Source organism: Mastigoproctus giganteus, chromosome 2, assembly GCF_048544385.1.
Source record: "Mastigoproctus giganteus isolate SK-2022 chromosome 2, ASM4854438v1, whole genome shotgun sequence".
NCBI classification, from domain to species: Eukaryota; Metazoa; Arthropoda; class Arachnida; order Uropygi; family Thelyphonidae; genus Mastigoproctus; species Mastigoproctus giganteus.
In genome coordinates, this window is record NC_143576.1 from 211,624,077 (window position 1) to 211,640,608 (window position 16,532).

General features: G+C 34.9%; 1 protein-coding gene across 1 annotated transcript in view; it reads left to right on the forward strand.

Moving 5' to 3' along the window:
* The window catches only part of LOC150090037 (snake venom 5'-nucleotidase-like), a 143,154-nt gene that overhangs the window by 48,946 nt on the left and 77,676 nt on the right, over positions 1 to 16,532 (forward strand). The window contains exon 6 of the mRNA XM_090390154.1: positions 10,889 to 11,054. Within this exon, the coding sequence (XP_090246280.1) occupies positions 10,889 to 11,054 (166 nt within the window). The remainder of the gene's footprint in view (positions 1 to 10,888; positions 11,055 to 16,532) is intronic.

A 16,532-nucleotide genomic window follows, 5' to 3' on the forward strand; every position in this document is an offset into this window, starting at 1 on the left:
AGTGAAAAATCAGTGTTTCTGTTACTGTGAATAGTAGATCTATATAAGTGAGACATCAAATGAAGACCCAAACCTGAGTGCACAATGTCATATAAGAACTTAATAGCTTTCATGATTTGTTTCTCTACAAGTGTACATGGTATAATGCATAAGTTAGTTATACATGGGCAGTAAAATTGGAAAATGTCTTTGCTGTAATGTGCTCAGTAACTTGATTTCCTGGCCGACCGGGCTAGCCAGGTAGGTAAGGTGCCTGCGTGGCAACCCAAAGGTCGCGGGTTCGATTCCCGCCTCGGGCTTGGATCAAAGTACTGCAAAAACCTTGGGAGGTGCATTATGGCCACAGAAGCCTATGCGCCAACAACTACAAAAAAAAAAAAAAAAAAAAAAAACAACTTGATTTCCTATTACATGTTCATCGGACAGAGTGACTTTCGTTATTGTACTTGCTTGTCCATCAAATCATAGTTGACCAACATCCAGTTTTTCACATAATTTTATTGGCTGGTATGCTTATTTGATAAACGCTGTTTTTTATTTTCCGTGGACCCCAGTACGTTGTGTTAACATGTAAATGCTAGTTTTTCATGGTATATATTAGACTAATGCTTTTTATGAGTGGTACTTTGCAGAAGGAGCAGTACTGTGACACTAGGTAATTCTTTTTCTTAAAAGACTGATGCAGTTTTATGGTTCAAGAACTTACATTTTTAACAAGACAGTGTTCCACATTCAGACTTCAATGTGTATATGTGTTGAATTGAAGCCATGGATTGACTAATCAATGCTGAGACTTTTAATGCCTTTTACATAATGTAAACTATAATTCAGTATTTTGAATCCTACTTCTCAGGTGTAGTTTTTGTCAATGACGTATTGTTTGGATAAAGATCTCTTGTGTTGCAGGAGAAAATTTTGCCACCATTGTGTCCAAAATGAAAAACATGACTCTGAATTGGTCCCCTCATCTTGATTTGTACCACTATAGAATTATTGTGGGATGAAATGGAAAAACTGAGGGCTCATCCATGGAGTCCAGCATCACTTGTTCAGTCAAAATTTGTTTTGATGACAAAATGCGGAAATATTTCCATTCATATATATATTAAAAATGGTGGTGGAAATCTTAGTAGTAGCAAATGATGCAAGAAAGCAGGTTTGTAAAGCATCAACAAATAAATAAAAAAAAAACACCTCATCTGTACAGTTTGTCTCTAACAGTTTATCTAATTCACTTCCACAACACCAGATGATGAAAGTTTGTTCCATCAATCAGTTACTCTCTGGATGAAATCAAATTTTCACACATTTATCCTGCAACCATCCATGTTGAAGGAGGGCTGTCAAAATGCAGTCTGTAAATTTACCTTCTATTAGTGTCTCAAGATATATTTTTAAAATGGCACATGTCCTCGGTGGCACTGCAAACCTAAAGTGTATTGTGATATTCTCAAAGTGACTAATGTGGTGTCTGTAGATCTGGTTCATTTGTCTGTAAAACTAAATAATCAAAAACGGTGTGACTAATCAATGCTGAGACTCTTAATGCCCTTTACATAACGTTTACTTTCATTCAGTATTTTAAATCCATCCTACTTCTCAGGTGTCAGTGACCTATTGTTTGGATAAAGATGTCTTGTCTGGTAAGAGAGAATTTTTCCACCGTCGTGTTTATTATACAATTACAATTGTTTAGTATTCTTTTATGTAATTCTGTAGAGTATATTTAATTATATTAAGTGATCTTTCCCTTACTAGAACTCTTTGGCTAGCTTTGCCATTTGATTTGTTTCAAATAATTTTTTGAGGAGAAAGACTGCCTACCTTGGGCATATTATAAGTGGCTCTCAATATGACCTGCAGAGACTAATCCTACAAGGGAAGATTTAAGGCAAAAGAGCAAAAGGAAGACAGAAAAAAATGGCTCAAATAACATCAAAGAATGGATGGGTGTCTTACAACACAAGAACGTTTTCACAAAGCAAGAGACAGATTTGGCTGGAAAATGTTGGTCTCCAACATTCAAATTGAACACAGAACCTGAAGAACAAATAATTTTAAATAAAAGTTTGAAGTATTGCAGTAATATATATGAGGCAATGTTTTGTAATGACAAGTGTAACAATTTCTGCGTTGGAAATTATTACATGTTAATTGAAGTAATCCTCAGATGAAAATTAATTATTTATTCTGTGCATACAGATACATGGTATGATATTCATTTTATTCGCTGGGATACTGCAGAAGAGAATGATATTAACCTTGTGTTGAGGAGGAGAATGATATTGTTTGTATAGAGGAGAATGTACACTGGACCCTCATTATCTGGTGTTAATTAGTTCCATAAAAGTCAGGAAACAATGGATAAGGAGATATAATTGCATATTATAATGGTAATTCATTCCCAGAAAGCTATAAACCTGCACACCCTACTTACTTATTTAAGTAAATAAAACCTAATGAAGACTTAGAGTAACATTACTTTTTATTGATTTCAACATATGATATATGTATCAATTTACTGTACATCTAGAAGGATGATGCACTTTCCTTGCATTTTTTTCAGGTGTTTCCTTTTAAAATTTTGGAAATAATCAGACAACAGCTTCCTCCAAACAGCATTCATAGTGCAAGCTGACTTTATCCCAGACAGTTCAGTATTGCTGGTTTACATTCCTGACATTGCAACTTTTCCAGAATTCTCTTAAAGTGGGCGTGTTTTCTCGGTCAGGAAATGCTTGGTGACAATTAGTGAATGTAATCATATGATACTAAACACCTTGAAATTAGCAATCACATTCTGGTCCATGGGCTGTAAAATGGATGTGGTAAAGTGTGTTTAGGGTTTAACAGCACCAGGGGTTTCCCCCATCTCCGCTTAGTTTACATTGTCATGGATTGAGAGGCAAGAAGATTGTCTACCATCCATCAGCCAACTCATCAAGGGTATCTGGATGACTGGAGCATTTTCAACAATCAGCAATGTCTTCTATGCCAATCTGTTCTTACTGAAGTAAACCTTGACTTCAGGGCAGAAATGATGGCAGAACCACTCCTAGAACAAGGTCCTGGTAATCCAAGCTTCCTGTGATTTGACTTCCAAATTACAGGAAACTTAGCTTTTACAAAGCCTTTCAAAGCTGTCAGGTTCTCAAAGTGGTAAACAAATGTCAGTTCCAGTTTGAAGTGATGTAGCTGAGTGGTCAGGAGCATGAGTGCAGTAGCACATGCTCTTTGAGTAGACCGGGGTTCAAGCCCATGACTACTAAATACGATTAAAATTTGTGTTGATTTATTTATTGTAAATTCCACTGACCTGGTGGTCGTGCCGGAGTATAAACAAGAACTTCCCAGTGTCATTACCTCCCAGAAGACAGAAGAAGTGTGATCTATAAATGGCTTTTAACCTGGCATGCTCTCCTTCTCCTCCTTTTCTGTAATGAAAGCCCTATTAGACATCTTCTGAAACAGTCCCATTTTGTCAATGTTGAAGATTTGTTTAGGACTGTATCTATGTTCTTCAATTTGAGCAAACTCACTAACATAATTCTCTGCCACTAGTATATCAGCACTGGCCGACTCACTGTCTCACAACTAAATGAATTCCACCAATACTGCAATTGTTTAACTGGAGTGTGTGTGATGAAGTAACATTGTCAGCAGAATTTATAATTTATATGCCAACACATGAGGCTTTGATTGTTTCGTGTTGCCTGTTTATAAAACTATCCTGATCATTGATTTCCTCATAAGCAGTGTCTTATTTGGAAGTGTTTTATAAATATTTACAATTTCAAAAATTAATTTTGGTACATACAAGTGCCAAAATTATCTTTTGCTGTTTCATATTTTTATGTTAACATATTATTTTGTGAAACTAATGTTTTATTCACCATTATGTAAAACAGTGAAGGCTCTCTCTTTTGTTATTTAAACCAGTGTTTTTGATCCAGATATAGCATTTTTTTAATTAAAGTATTTAATTAAAGTATCACTTTAATTAAAGTGATAAAAAGTTGGGAACCATTAATTTGAACTAAAGACAGACGTACATAACAGTATGAGCGGCAACATGACATGCTTATGAGAACTAGTGACGGATAGGGAAGTTGATAGATGTCTACTTTACTTTACTGCACTGTACTGTCGGGGTTCAAGCCCATGACCACCAAATACGGAGGATGCGGAAAAGTCAGGGAATGACCACCGCATATCCCCGGAGCAATATGGCCTTTGTTGCTAATGCTCCTAAAAACCAAATAATAACAGCACTGTACTGTACTGTAGAAGAGAATGACAACATTCTGCAAAGGAGAATATACTATACTCTATTATAGAGAGAATTATATTAAGATATTCATTATAGTAATGATGATGGTGTTAGATATGAAATTATGTAGTTATTATATTTAATGTAAATTGTTCATAAAAAGAAGAGTGTTCAGGAAATTCAGTTAACAGTCACAATAAAACAGAGAAGTGATAATAAAACATAAAAAAATACTAGTTTTATCAACTAGAGTATTTATTACCATCTGAATCCTTGATCATAAAATGGTTAATTAATCATATGGCAAAGTAATTCTAGTTATATACAAAGGAAAAGCTTATTCTTAAATTTATTTAATTCAGTATAAATTTTATTATACTAAGCATATGCAATAAGAACTGTATTTTAATAATTTTATATAGTTTGAAAAAGAAATATTTTTTTCTATTTACCAGGCTGAGATGTATAAATATAATCTTTTACTGTACCAGTAATTTTTTTAAAATTTATTCATATTATCCCCAACGCAATTTTTATTCATATAATCAGGGTTATATTGTGTTATGTCAATGAAAATTAAGATTTCCACTTTTTTTTTTTTTTTTTTTTTTTTTTTTAGATCTGTAACTGAAGTATATTACGTTAATGCATTTGTGGACACTTCCATTAAGAGAATGGTCCATAGGGCACTGTAGCTTTGGAATGAATTTTTGAATTTTGTTAACCATTTTTTAACAAATTATATACACAACAATGAAATAGTCAAGACAGCTATTATTAATATTGTCGAAACATAACCACACAAAAGCATGTCATTTACAGATATAGAGATAAAAAATGTCTGTAGTTCCAGACAATGTGGCTGCAAAAGCAGATATATACATGAGTTTGAAAAACATTATATTCAAAATGGGGCCCTGGCTAAGGATGGGTATTTAAAGATTTGGTCAAGCCATGGTTGACCACTTTATCTATCTATTGCCATATATAATACCTACTGAAGAAATATTAGCATTAGTAGAGGCATATGATGCAAAAATATGCAGCACTTATGCAGCATCAGCCAAAAAAAAAAAAAAAACCACTTCCACTTCACCCCTCCGTTTGTTCGAAATACCTGTCCAGCTGAGCCTTAAATTTATTTAGGCTATCAACTTCCTCCACAACAAGGGATGGAAGTCTGTTCCACCAACCAACTACCCGCTGGCTAAAGGCAAATTTCCACACATCTATCCTACATCTGTCTTTCCTCGATTTGAATTTATGTCCTCTCAGGTGATTATTCTGAGCCAGAGGAAGAATCCCATCGGCATTGAGCATGCTCAAACCATTCAAGGCTTTATACACCTCTATCAAATCACCTCGCTGGTGCCTAGTCTCCAGACACTGTAATTTGCAAAACTTAAGCCTTTCTTTGTAAGAGCACCCGTTTGTTCCATTCACTAATCTTGTTGCCCTTCTCTGTACTTGTTCCAGCATCTCTACATCCTTCTTGAAATGAGGCCTCCAGGCCTGTATACAGTACTCAAGGTGTGGCCTGAGCATTGCCTTATACAAGGGAATAATCACCTCCTTATCCCTGCTAGAAAAATTCCTGTATATCATTAACAAGACACCATGAGCTACTCTTGCAGCCCATCTGCACTGCTCAGAGAACTTCATATCTGCCTGCACAATTACTCCCAGATCCTTTTAATTCTCTACCACTGTCAGTGTAGTACCACAGAGTTGGCGCCTCCATAGCCAGGTGGGCAGGAGCGGCAGTGCGTAGTACATGCTTCTTGATTAGACCGGGGTTCAAGCCCGTGACCACCAAATATGGAGGATGCGGAAAGGTCAGGGAATGACCACTGCATATCCCCAGAACAATATCGCCTTAGTTGCTAATGCTTCTAAAAACCAAACAACAAACAAATAACAAACCACAGAGTTGATACGTTGCTCTGGGGTTGCTGTTTCCCATGTGTAGTACTTTATATTTGTCAATGTTAAACTTCATTTGCCACCTCTCAGCCTATCTGCTCAACCTTTCCAGATCCTGTTGCAGCAGCATCTCATCAGTAATGTCCTTAACAACCTTCCAACCTTTGTGTCGTCTGCAAACTTGGACATTAAGCTTGATATACCATCATCAATATCATTTATAAATATACAAAACAACAATGGGGCCAACACTGAACCCTGAGGGACTCTGCTAATAATATTAGTCCACAAAGAGTAGTCTCCATTGATTACCATTCTCTGTCTTCTCCCACTCAACCATCCCTTTATCCATAGCAGCAATTTGTCTCCAATGCCACACTGCTCCAACTTGTGCAGCAGTCTTCCATGTGCATCAGTATCAAAAGCCTTTCTAAGATCCAAGTATATAATATCAAAGTTATTCTCTGCATCCAGTTCTTTTGTGACTGCATCATACTATCCAATCAAATTGGTCAAGCAAGACTTCCCCTTAACAAAACCATGCTGTCCAAGCTATAACTGAAGTTTTTCTGTTATGGAACAAAAGTTAAACTCACAGGTCTAGTTTGTTAGCTACCTGAGCAGGATCAACAGTTGAACCATCGATACCAAGTGGACCAATCTGATTCATCCCCTTCCTTCTAGAGTTTACGTAAGTAAAGAACTCTTTGCTGTTTTTCTTTGCATCCCTTGCCAAAGATTTCTCGTAATATGCCTTCGCCTACCTAACCTCCTTTGTAACTTGGTTACAGATCAACTTGTATCTATCATAGGCTTCTGTGTCACGTGTTAATTTATATGTATCCCATGCATTTTTCTTCTCTGCCATATGTCTCATTAGTTCATCTGACATCTATTTAGGCCTAAACTTTGAACAATATTTCTTAGTTGGTATGTAAAGCCTAGTAGCTTCCAAGATAAGTTTTTGAATGCTTTCCATTTTGAATTTGCTGTCAGTAACATCATCAGTTGGTCCCACTGTATAGAATTTAAATACTTCGACCATCGCAGTCGCCTTTACAAAAGCAATAACCCTTCCCTTTACCCCTGATGGTAGTTACCTCTTTGAGTAAATCCCATTTCAGCACACTGTGATCAGTGCCACCTAGTGGTTCCTTTATCTGCAGATTCTTAATGCTTGAAGAATGACTACTGATAATCAAATCAAGAGTATTACTCCCTCTAGTTGCCTCCCAAACATGCTGATGTAGAAAACAGTCATCCAATAAATCCACAAAAGCCTTGCTAGTGTGTGAGTGACCAACCCACAAATTCCAGTGAATATCTGGGAAATTAAAATCCCCCATTATAAGACTCTCTTATTTACTGGCCCACTCTATTTCCCTGTACAGTTTCTTATTATACTCATCAGCGTCATTAAGCCTATAGCACACTCCTACTCTCAATTTTGATCTCCCAATGCTTATGTCACACCAAACTGACTTGACACTGCACTGTCCAGTGATGTCGACTGGCTTCACTTCCTTGGATTTTATGTGTTTCTTAACTAATAGCATAACCCCTCCTCCCTTCCTATCCTGTCTATCCATCCTTTACACATTGTACTCCCCAAATTCCGGTTGTTCTGCATTCCTTATATCTGTGTGACACCACGTCTCTGATATCCCAACAATATCCGCCTTTGATGCTTTGAGCAATTATTGAAATTCATCAAATTTATTTACCAAACTCCTAGCATTGGTGTACACGCAAGTATACATGCACCTGTTTCTATTCTTAGCTACCCTAACACAACCCATGTGTTTACGTGTACCGCAATGACTCCCAGCAGTCTCTGAAATATCCTGCATCTTATTTTTCAGGCTGCTGCTCATTCCAATAGAAGCAGTGCAAGAATCACTTTCACCTCTGCCAGTGGCTACTGTTAATCTATTAGTCATTGTATCCCCCCAATCTAGCAGTTTTCCGACCCACCTAACACTGCTTCGATAGCATCAGCAAATATTCTTGCACCCTTTCTATTTAAGCTTATCCCATCCCTGTAGAAGCAGTCTTTCCTGTTAACAAGTACAGACCAGGCTGAAAAAAATTCTACCCCTTGAGCCTTGCACAATCTCTCCAGGGCCTAATTGATCGACAAGGCTCTCATCATATACTCCCTCCTATCGTGTCTGGGCAGAATTGCAGACACTTTCAAATTCAACCTAAATCACGGCTTTTTTTCAACAGTGACCCTGTACTTGTTAAGTAATTCTGCCGGTCTCCTACTCTTAATATCATTAGTGCCAACGTGTACAACTATATCACCTTTTGCGCCCTTAAAAGATGATATCCGCTCTACAATGTCATCAACTGATGACGTTGTAGAGCGGATAGGTGGAACAGGACCAGGGTATGTCTGCCAGGGGCAGACATACCCTGGTCCTGTTCCACCTATCCTTTTTACAAAGCATGTTCCCTGTTTCCCTGACAATAGAGTCACCAACAACTACTAGTTCCTGTGGGACCAGCACATTCTGTCTTGGGGGTTGCCGTTGTGTTGCGTGATGACCAAGTGCAAGCTCTGGCATTCGATATGTGCAGATGAGAGCTTGATGGGCCCCTCAATTTAGATCCTTCGCAGGCATCCACCCTGTCCTTCAAGCTCTCATATAGGCCCATAACAACGCTGAGTTGTCGCCTGATTTCGTTACACTCCTTTTATCGCGCACACACAAAGACATCCCCCCATGGCAATATCAAGTCCCGTACCCGATTGCCCCACAAACATCATGCAAGCAGTGCATTTTAAAAGGCTGTGATTAAGAGGGCAACTGCACCCCTCAGTTCTCCTCTGAGCCACAGCACTCCCATTAGCTTGAGCCTTTTGCTTTGCTGCTCTGGTCTGAGTGATGATTTCGATTTAATTTCAATAAAATCTCAATTTCAGTACAAATTTATAACCCTAAACTTGTATCCCAACACAGTTATAAAGCTATATATATTTTTCAGTATCAAGTATTATCTACGAGTTCCCTTTATATAACTTCCGTATCAAGTTATCTATTAATTATGTTACGTTTGTAATCTAAAACGTTATATGTATTTAGTTAAAAGTACAGTTTAATTGACAACGAAGTTTAACAGAATTAATAGATTTTACTGATTAATTGACAATATTATAATATACTAACGCTATCTAGTTTGGGATATAACATATCGTGTAACAAAGGCGGCAAGTTACGAATAGTAAATCTACGGACACTTAAGTATTAATTAACTTCCAAATCTCGCTGTCTCAGTTCAGAATAACTAAAGATCCTGATTAGGTCTATAAGCTACTTATTGAAAATAATTTGATGTAACAATTGGTCAATAAAGCGGCTAAATATGGCTAAAAAACGTCTCGTTCAGTGGAGTTGCAACTTGTAACACGTGGATTTGATACCCTTACCAATACTTTTATGCAATTACAAGGCCAAGTAAAGAATAAATACACCAGATTAATCAGAAAATTACAAAATAATGCTATACCACTAAATTTAAATCAAAAGTTTTTGAAAAATAATAATTTCAAATCAATAAATAAGAAAATCCACTTAGCGGCTTTGAACACGTCTGGCTCCCACTAGCCTCGTCAACAGACTCCCCTCAGATTATTCCCCAGATTGCTTTTCAAGCATAACTAAGGCACAACTTTTATCTTTCTTAACCATTGTATATTTATAACTAGAATTAGCATTATTATTATTTTTATTTTATTTATTTATTTACGGTTTGTATATGTAAAAGAATGGATAATTTGTCCCTACATGCACATATTTTCATCAAAAGGTTGCTTTTTTCAGTATCACCTGTCTTATATAGTAACTTTCAAGAAGCGTTATCTGTTATAAGATTTACTTGCTTTTCAGTCTTTAGTTATTCAGTTTTGATCACCCATTTTTTAAAAACATATAATAATTTTTTTAACGGTAACCTCAAAGTTTTAAAGTTAGTTGAACCGATAGTACTCTAATAATGTGATTGTTTGAGAGTTAAAAAATCAGAAGCTTGAACTTGAATCTTTGTAGATTATAATTTTTAGAAAATACATATGAAGGAAAGCCATTTCAAAGAATAGAAATGGAGAAAATGAGTGAAGAAAAGTTTGTACGGAGAGTTGGTATCTGACTGTTTCATGCGGATACTGTGTGTGTGCCAGTTTAGTGATTTAGAAGAATGACAAAATTACAAATGATAGGAAAATCAATTCACACGAAATTGTCTGTAGAAATGACTTGACTAAATTAGACAAAGACTAGAGAGGTATAGCACATCCCAGTTGTGGGAGCAGTATTGAAAAGTTGGTTGGATTTGGAATTTGTACAGAATTTAATAATTGTTCAGAAGAAAAGTAATGTTGAATGAAAATGAAAATATGTTACACATTTATTGCAACACCCCATAATCCTATAGAGCTTTATTATTGTGTATTTGATTTTTTTATTCTCAGTTATGCAGATTTTAGCAGCTAGTGTGTGCATTTCATTTTACAAAACTGTAAATTGAATAAGTAATATTTAACTGATATGTTTTAGCCTTTTTCAATGACTTTATAGGTTCTCATTTATTATATATATAAAAAAATATTACATTGAACTGTGAACTGCTTCAGTTAATATGTAAATTTTGATTCTCAAGTTACAACAACTAAATACAAACATTTTAATGCAGGTAAATGGAAAATACATTATAAAAAGTGGAACTGATTTTAGGCAGTTTTCAAAGATAACTGTTACATTTGAGATGTCATCTTTAAATATTACTGTTCAAGAAATAAATGTAACTAGTGAATTTTCTGAAGATCCAGATTTGAAACAAGAGCTTATGCAATATCAAGGTAATTTTCTATTTTTGTATTGGATTAAACATAATTTTCTTCAGATTTTAATCAAAGTGGGTCTTGTTAATTCTGATTTTGATCTTTACATCAAAAAGAATGGTTTAGAATAACAGTGGTATTCAAAGTTTCTTTGGCTGTTTACTGCTAAACATTTTCCTGTCAAAATTCATCAGTCATCCTTTGGAAATAAAACTTTACATTGTTCTCTGTTGTAAATAAACTGATCAAAGATAATAATTAGTTTTGCTATAATGTAATGAATTTCATCACTATATTGTAGTGACAGATATGAACCAGTCATTCTGAGATTCACTAATATTATACCAGTCCTTCTGAGATTCACTAATATTATACCAGTCATTCGAAGATTCATTAAATGAAATTAATAGTGGGGGAGGGGGCTAATTCAGAATTTGAATACATTATCTTTCTAGAAAAATTACATGAAATTATTTTTGTCTGTTTATCATAAATAAATGCTGCAAATTGAAAACATTTGCTACAGAAACAAACTTGTTTATTGATAACCTATCCAGTTGTGCATTTTGAAAACAGGAGCTTAATAAGTTGAAACCATTGGGGAGTTGGGAGTTGACTACGTGCATAATTAATCCTAGTCTTATTAGCAGTCTATATATAAGTTAACCATTTAATTTGTGGAATGGACCTACCTTAATTTTAATCTTTGTTGTTGAGGTCTGTTAGTGTGTTTTTTTTTTTTTTTTTGAAATAACCTCTTTCCACTTGTGCCATTGATGAACCCACTCATAGACATACTCTCTCAGAAGCTTTATGGCCACATTCTCAACCTACTTTAATGCACCTGTCACTTGAAAATTGCAGTTTTCTTCAAACACTTGTCTCTGTAAACCCTCACATTTCTATCATACCACATCAAACACAATAGCATAACAAAATATTGCTGTCTTCAAACCTTTCATTATGCAGATCAAAAAACATGGTTCACAGTGTATATAATTTAGTGTTAGTATTAACAATGGAAAATGATGTAAGGAAGCAAGCTTATAAACGGAAAAAAAAAAAAAAAAAAAACCTACTCGCCTCATCTGCCAATTTCCTCTGTTAATTTTTCTAATACTTCCTTACATTTATTCGGACTGTTCACTTCTACAACACCAGATGGAAGTTTATTCCAACAATCAATTTCTCTCAGGCTAAAAGCAAATCTTTCTTATATCTATCCTGCAGCCATCCTTTTTCAATTTAAGTTTGTCACCTTATGTGCTTTCTCTCAGAAAGAGTAAGGAATGCCATTCAGCATTTAGCTAACTCAATCTCTTTAAAGCCTTAAACACTTCAATTAGGTCTCCTCTCAGGTGCCTGGTTTCCAAGCACTGCCATATGCAATTCTGAAGACTCTCACAATAGGAATACACTTTTGTGTCCTTCACTAATCTTATTGCATTTCCCTGTAACGATTCCAACAGTTACACATCCTTCTTAAAATGAGGACTCCAGACCTTTGTGCAATACTCAAGATGTGGCCTAATTGTTGTTTTATACTTAAAGCCACTTTGCTCCTACCAGACATTTCACAGCTTGGAACTGCGTCAGCATATTCTTGTACATACACTCTCCTGTCATCTGCTGGCAGTTTGCTCAAACTTGAGTGGCTCTACAGTGGCACTGACATTCTTCATGAGTAATCCTCAATCCAGTTACCAATTGTTAAACTTGGAATCAAAACAGTGTCTCACTGTTTTATATATATATATATATATATAAAACTGTAAAAATAATAGGTTAGGAGAAAGAAGGAAACACAAAAAGGAAGAAAGAAAAGGAATAAGATGATCATGAACATAAGTAGCTGCATAAGCAATATCCAATAACATGTCATGTAACATGTAAGCAATATATATATATATATATATATATATATATATATATATATATATATATATATATAATGTGATGTAAAAGTTAGGCAAAAGCAATAAAAATAAATAAATATGAATATGAAGCTATCATTAGAGGCAGCAAATGCACATCCTCCTCTTGATGCCTAATTATATCTGATAATTAAAATAAATATGATATTTAAAATAAAAAACATCAGCCAGTAGTACAGCAAAAATGCAGAGCAAAACGAAACGCAAAATAATATAAAATAAACAAACAGGGAAGGGAAAGTAGAGATAAGACAAAAAGGTAGTCGATAATCCCCTATATAATTTAGTAATTAAACCTTATTAATTATTAATTGGGTTTAATTACTAAATTATATAGGGGATTATCGACTACCTTTTTGTCTTATCTCTACTTTCCCTTCCCTGTTTGTTTATTTTATATTATTTTGCGTTTCGTTTTGCTCTGCATTTTTGCTGTACTACTGGCTGATGTTTTTTATTTTAAATATCATATTTATTTTAATTATCATATATATATATATATATACACAGGTAGTTCTCGACTTTGAGTTAATTCGTTCCTAGCGCGTGCTCTTAAGCAGGAATTATATCCCATAGACCTAATGTTAAAAATAGGGGTTACGTTCTCAACAATGAAATTAGTTAGCTAATTAGTTTGTTTAAACAATGATTGATTTATCCAAAGAAAGTAAAACGTAGCCTGTAAAATCAAGCAAATTATAATAAACAAATTATTTATGACTTACAAATTTTAAAGAATGGTTATTCTTCATCATCGACTAAATGCACACTCGTTAATTACTCATTATTTGCTCAGCACTCGTTGGTTTGTTGCACATGGAGTCGTCTTCTTCAGAAATGCTTTAAGAGGCATTTGTTTCCAAGATTATATTCTATTTTCTTTATAAATTTCAATAGCATGCATAAGCATTTTTTAACAGAACGCACAAATTGCAACTAACATGATTTGCGTGGAGTGACAAGTTTACGAAGCTTAAAAAAAAAAGAATAACGAAAAGATTCTGAAAATTTATTTACGTTTTTTATGCGATTGAAGATTTCAGTAAAGGGGAAACACAAAATTCCAGTTATCAATATTTTCGCAAATGCAATAACATTAAGTTTACTACCCGTTTATAATTGCTTGCAGTAATAGGAAAGCCCAATAAACTGGAAAGTGCATATTATTTTTATTTTTTTATGGTCATGACCTCCAGAAATGTGCTTTAGAAAAATGTCACAAAGGCATTCAAAAGTGGTTCTTATAACAGAGCATATGATAACGATGAAAGTGTAGTGCATTTCAGTGATTTGATTTGGTAACGAATACAATTTACACTATAAAAATGACCTTTTAGAGAGTTATATAGCAAAAATTTCAACTTCTGAGGTCATGGAATGAATTACCAAAAAACAATGTTATTGGGTTCACATTACGATATTTTCATGATACGATGGTGTCAATGGAAAGGATAATTATCACAAAGCTAGGATACTGTATTGTATAGATACACGTGTGGTTTGAAATGCTGTATTTATGAATGTTTAACATTCATTTTTTGCAATTAATGTTCATATTTTTGATTTTGTTGATATTTGATACCTCAAAAAAAAAAACTTGTAAAGCGAGAACTGCCTGTATATATAAACAGCAGAAAATGATTAAAGAAACAAATAAATAATGAAGACAGAAGTGGAAATTGAAGATAAATGGTAGGAATGTGTGTAGTGTGTTTAGGGTCTCACAGCACCAGGCATTTCCCCCCATCTCCGCATAGTCTTCATTGCAAGTGTAACACAGTACTCTGTCAAGGCCAGAGGTTTAAAAGTGTATGGGCTTTGTATATGTGTAGTGTTGTGTACCGTTGTTCATCTGGCCATTTAGCTGTTGGGCTCCTAATGGGAGCCACTGTTTCCACACTTTCCCTATGGAGGCAGACCCCAGTAGTTTGAAGTTGCGGGCCCTGCCACATAATTTCCTCAGATTTCAGTGGCTAGGGCTTTAAGAGGGGGTGGGGGGGAGTTAAACTCTAGGAATAGGAAAGGACAAATGAGATTTATACAGTTTGGTCTAATTTTTTAAAATATTGCTAATTTTGATTAATTGTGTGGGGCGTACACGGGCGTAGACAGTGGGGGGGGGAGACTGAAGATGAGCAAAAGGACAAATATGGGGACGATAGGTAAGGCGAACCCAAGAGTCAGTGAGGCAGGCTCATGCCTCACCAGTGGTAGGAATGTGTCAAAAAAGATTTTAGAAAAATATTAAGTATTTGGTAGATATAGCCAAAATTATAAGCCAATAAATAATAAATTTAGACTGCTACCCTCTTAATAACACTGAAGCCAAAAAAAAATGAATTATCACTAAAATGACATGATAAACCAAGCACAAAAGAAAAATAGATATAAGACAAACAAAACAAGAAGCAAGAATAGACTAACATTGCAACCAATCTTGTCAGAGGTGCCTCTGGATACAACAGCTGTGAACAGTACTGCATTTTCAATGTAATGCAAAATGCTGTAACAGAAGGAGACAGACATTAACTGAAATGCCAGCCTGCCAAAACAATAAAATCACATCACAGAGTACCAAATGCAGTAGCAGTAAGAACAGAAAAGCTTAAGAACTCACCGCTAGACCAAGCTACCAAAAAGAAAAAGAAATGAAGTGGATAGAAGAAAATAAAACAGATTATAAGCAGATTATAGAGGGCAGTATGAGCAGTGCAAAGCAACTAGTGCTCATTACACCCATTTGAAGAAATATATATTGCTTCTACACACACACACACACACACACACACACATATATATATATATATATGTAAGTGGTAAGCATGTTTATACTTATAATTATATGCTAACTCCTCTTGTTATTCTTTAAAAACCAGGATCCCTTACTATAAGGGACAGGATGTTACGCTCCCGGTTTTATCCCATGTAATATTATGCTTAGTCTTTTTCTATACTTTTTACTTTCTACTATATAACCCTACTTTTCATACCTCATGAACTATTAGAGCAATTCGAGGGGGATCGAGGTACTATAGCTATACTTTACCCTGCTTCCATTCACCTTCTCTCAGCTTATGCTGCTTTTGATACCAATATGATAAACTATACTACATACCTATATGAATAACAGTGGATGGATGGATCTCTTTCTACATGGTCATTCTCTTTTGAAATTAAGCTATCCGTTGGGCTAACAGTCATCTAGTCAGTTAACAACTAAATTGTGATTTACTTTGGTGCAATTTTCACCCTAATTAATATAATATAATGTTCTCATATATATCTTAACTTATTTGGAAATGGTTATGCTGGACGATGACAACAGAAACGGATAGCTGCGTTAATTATGGTTGATACATTGAGAGGGTTAGCCCTCGAAAAGTCCCTTTCAACGTATCTATATATCTATAATTTTAATTTTAGTTTTAATATTTAATTTTAATTTGAATGCTAATTTTATATGTAAGATCTACCTTACTTTGTATTGCATATATATATATATATATATTTTTTTTTTTCCAGTATACCATTGGCACGTGTATTGGTCATTGTATGTTTCCCG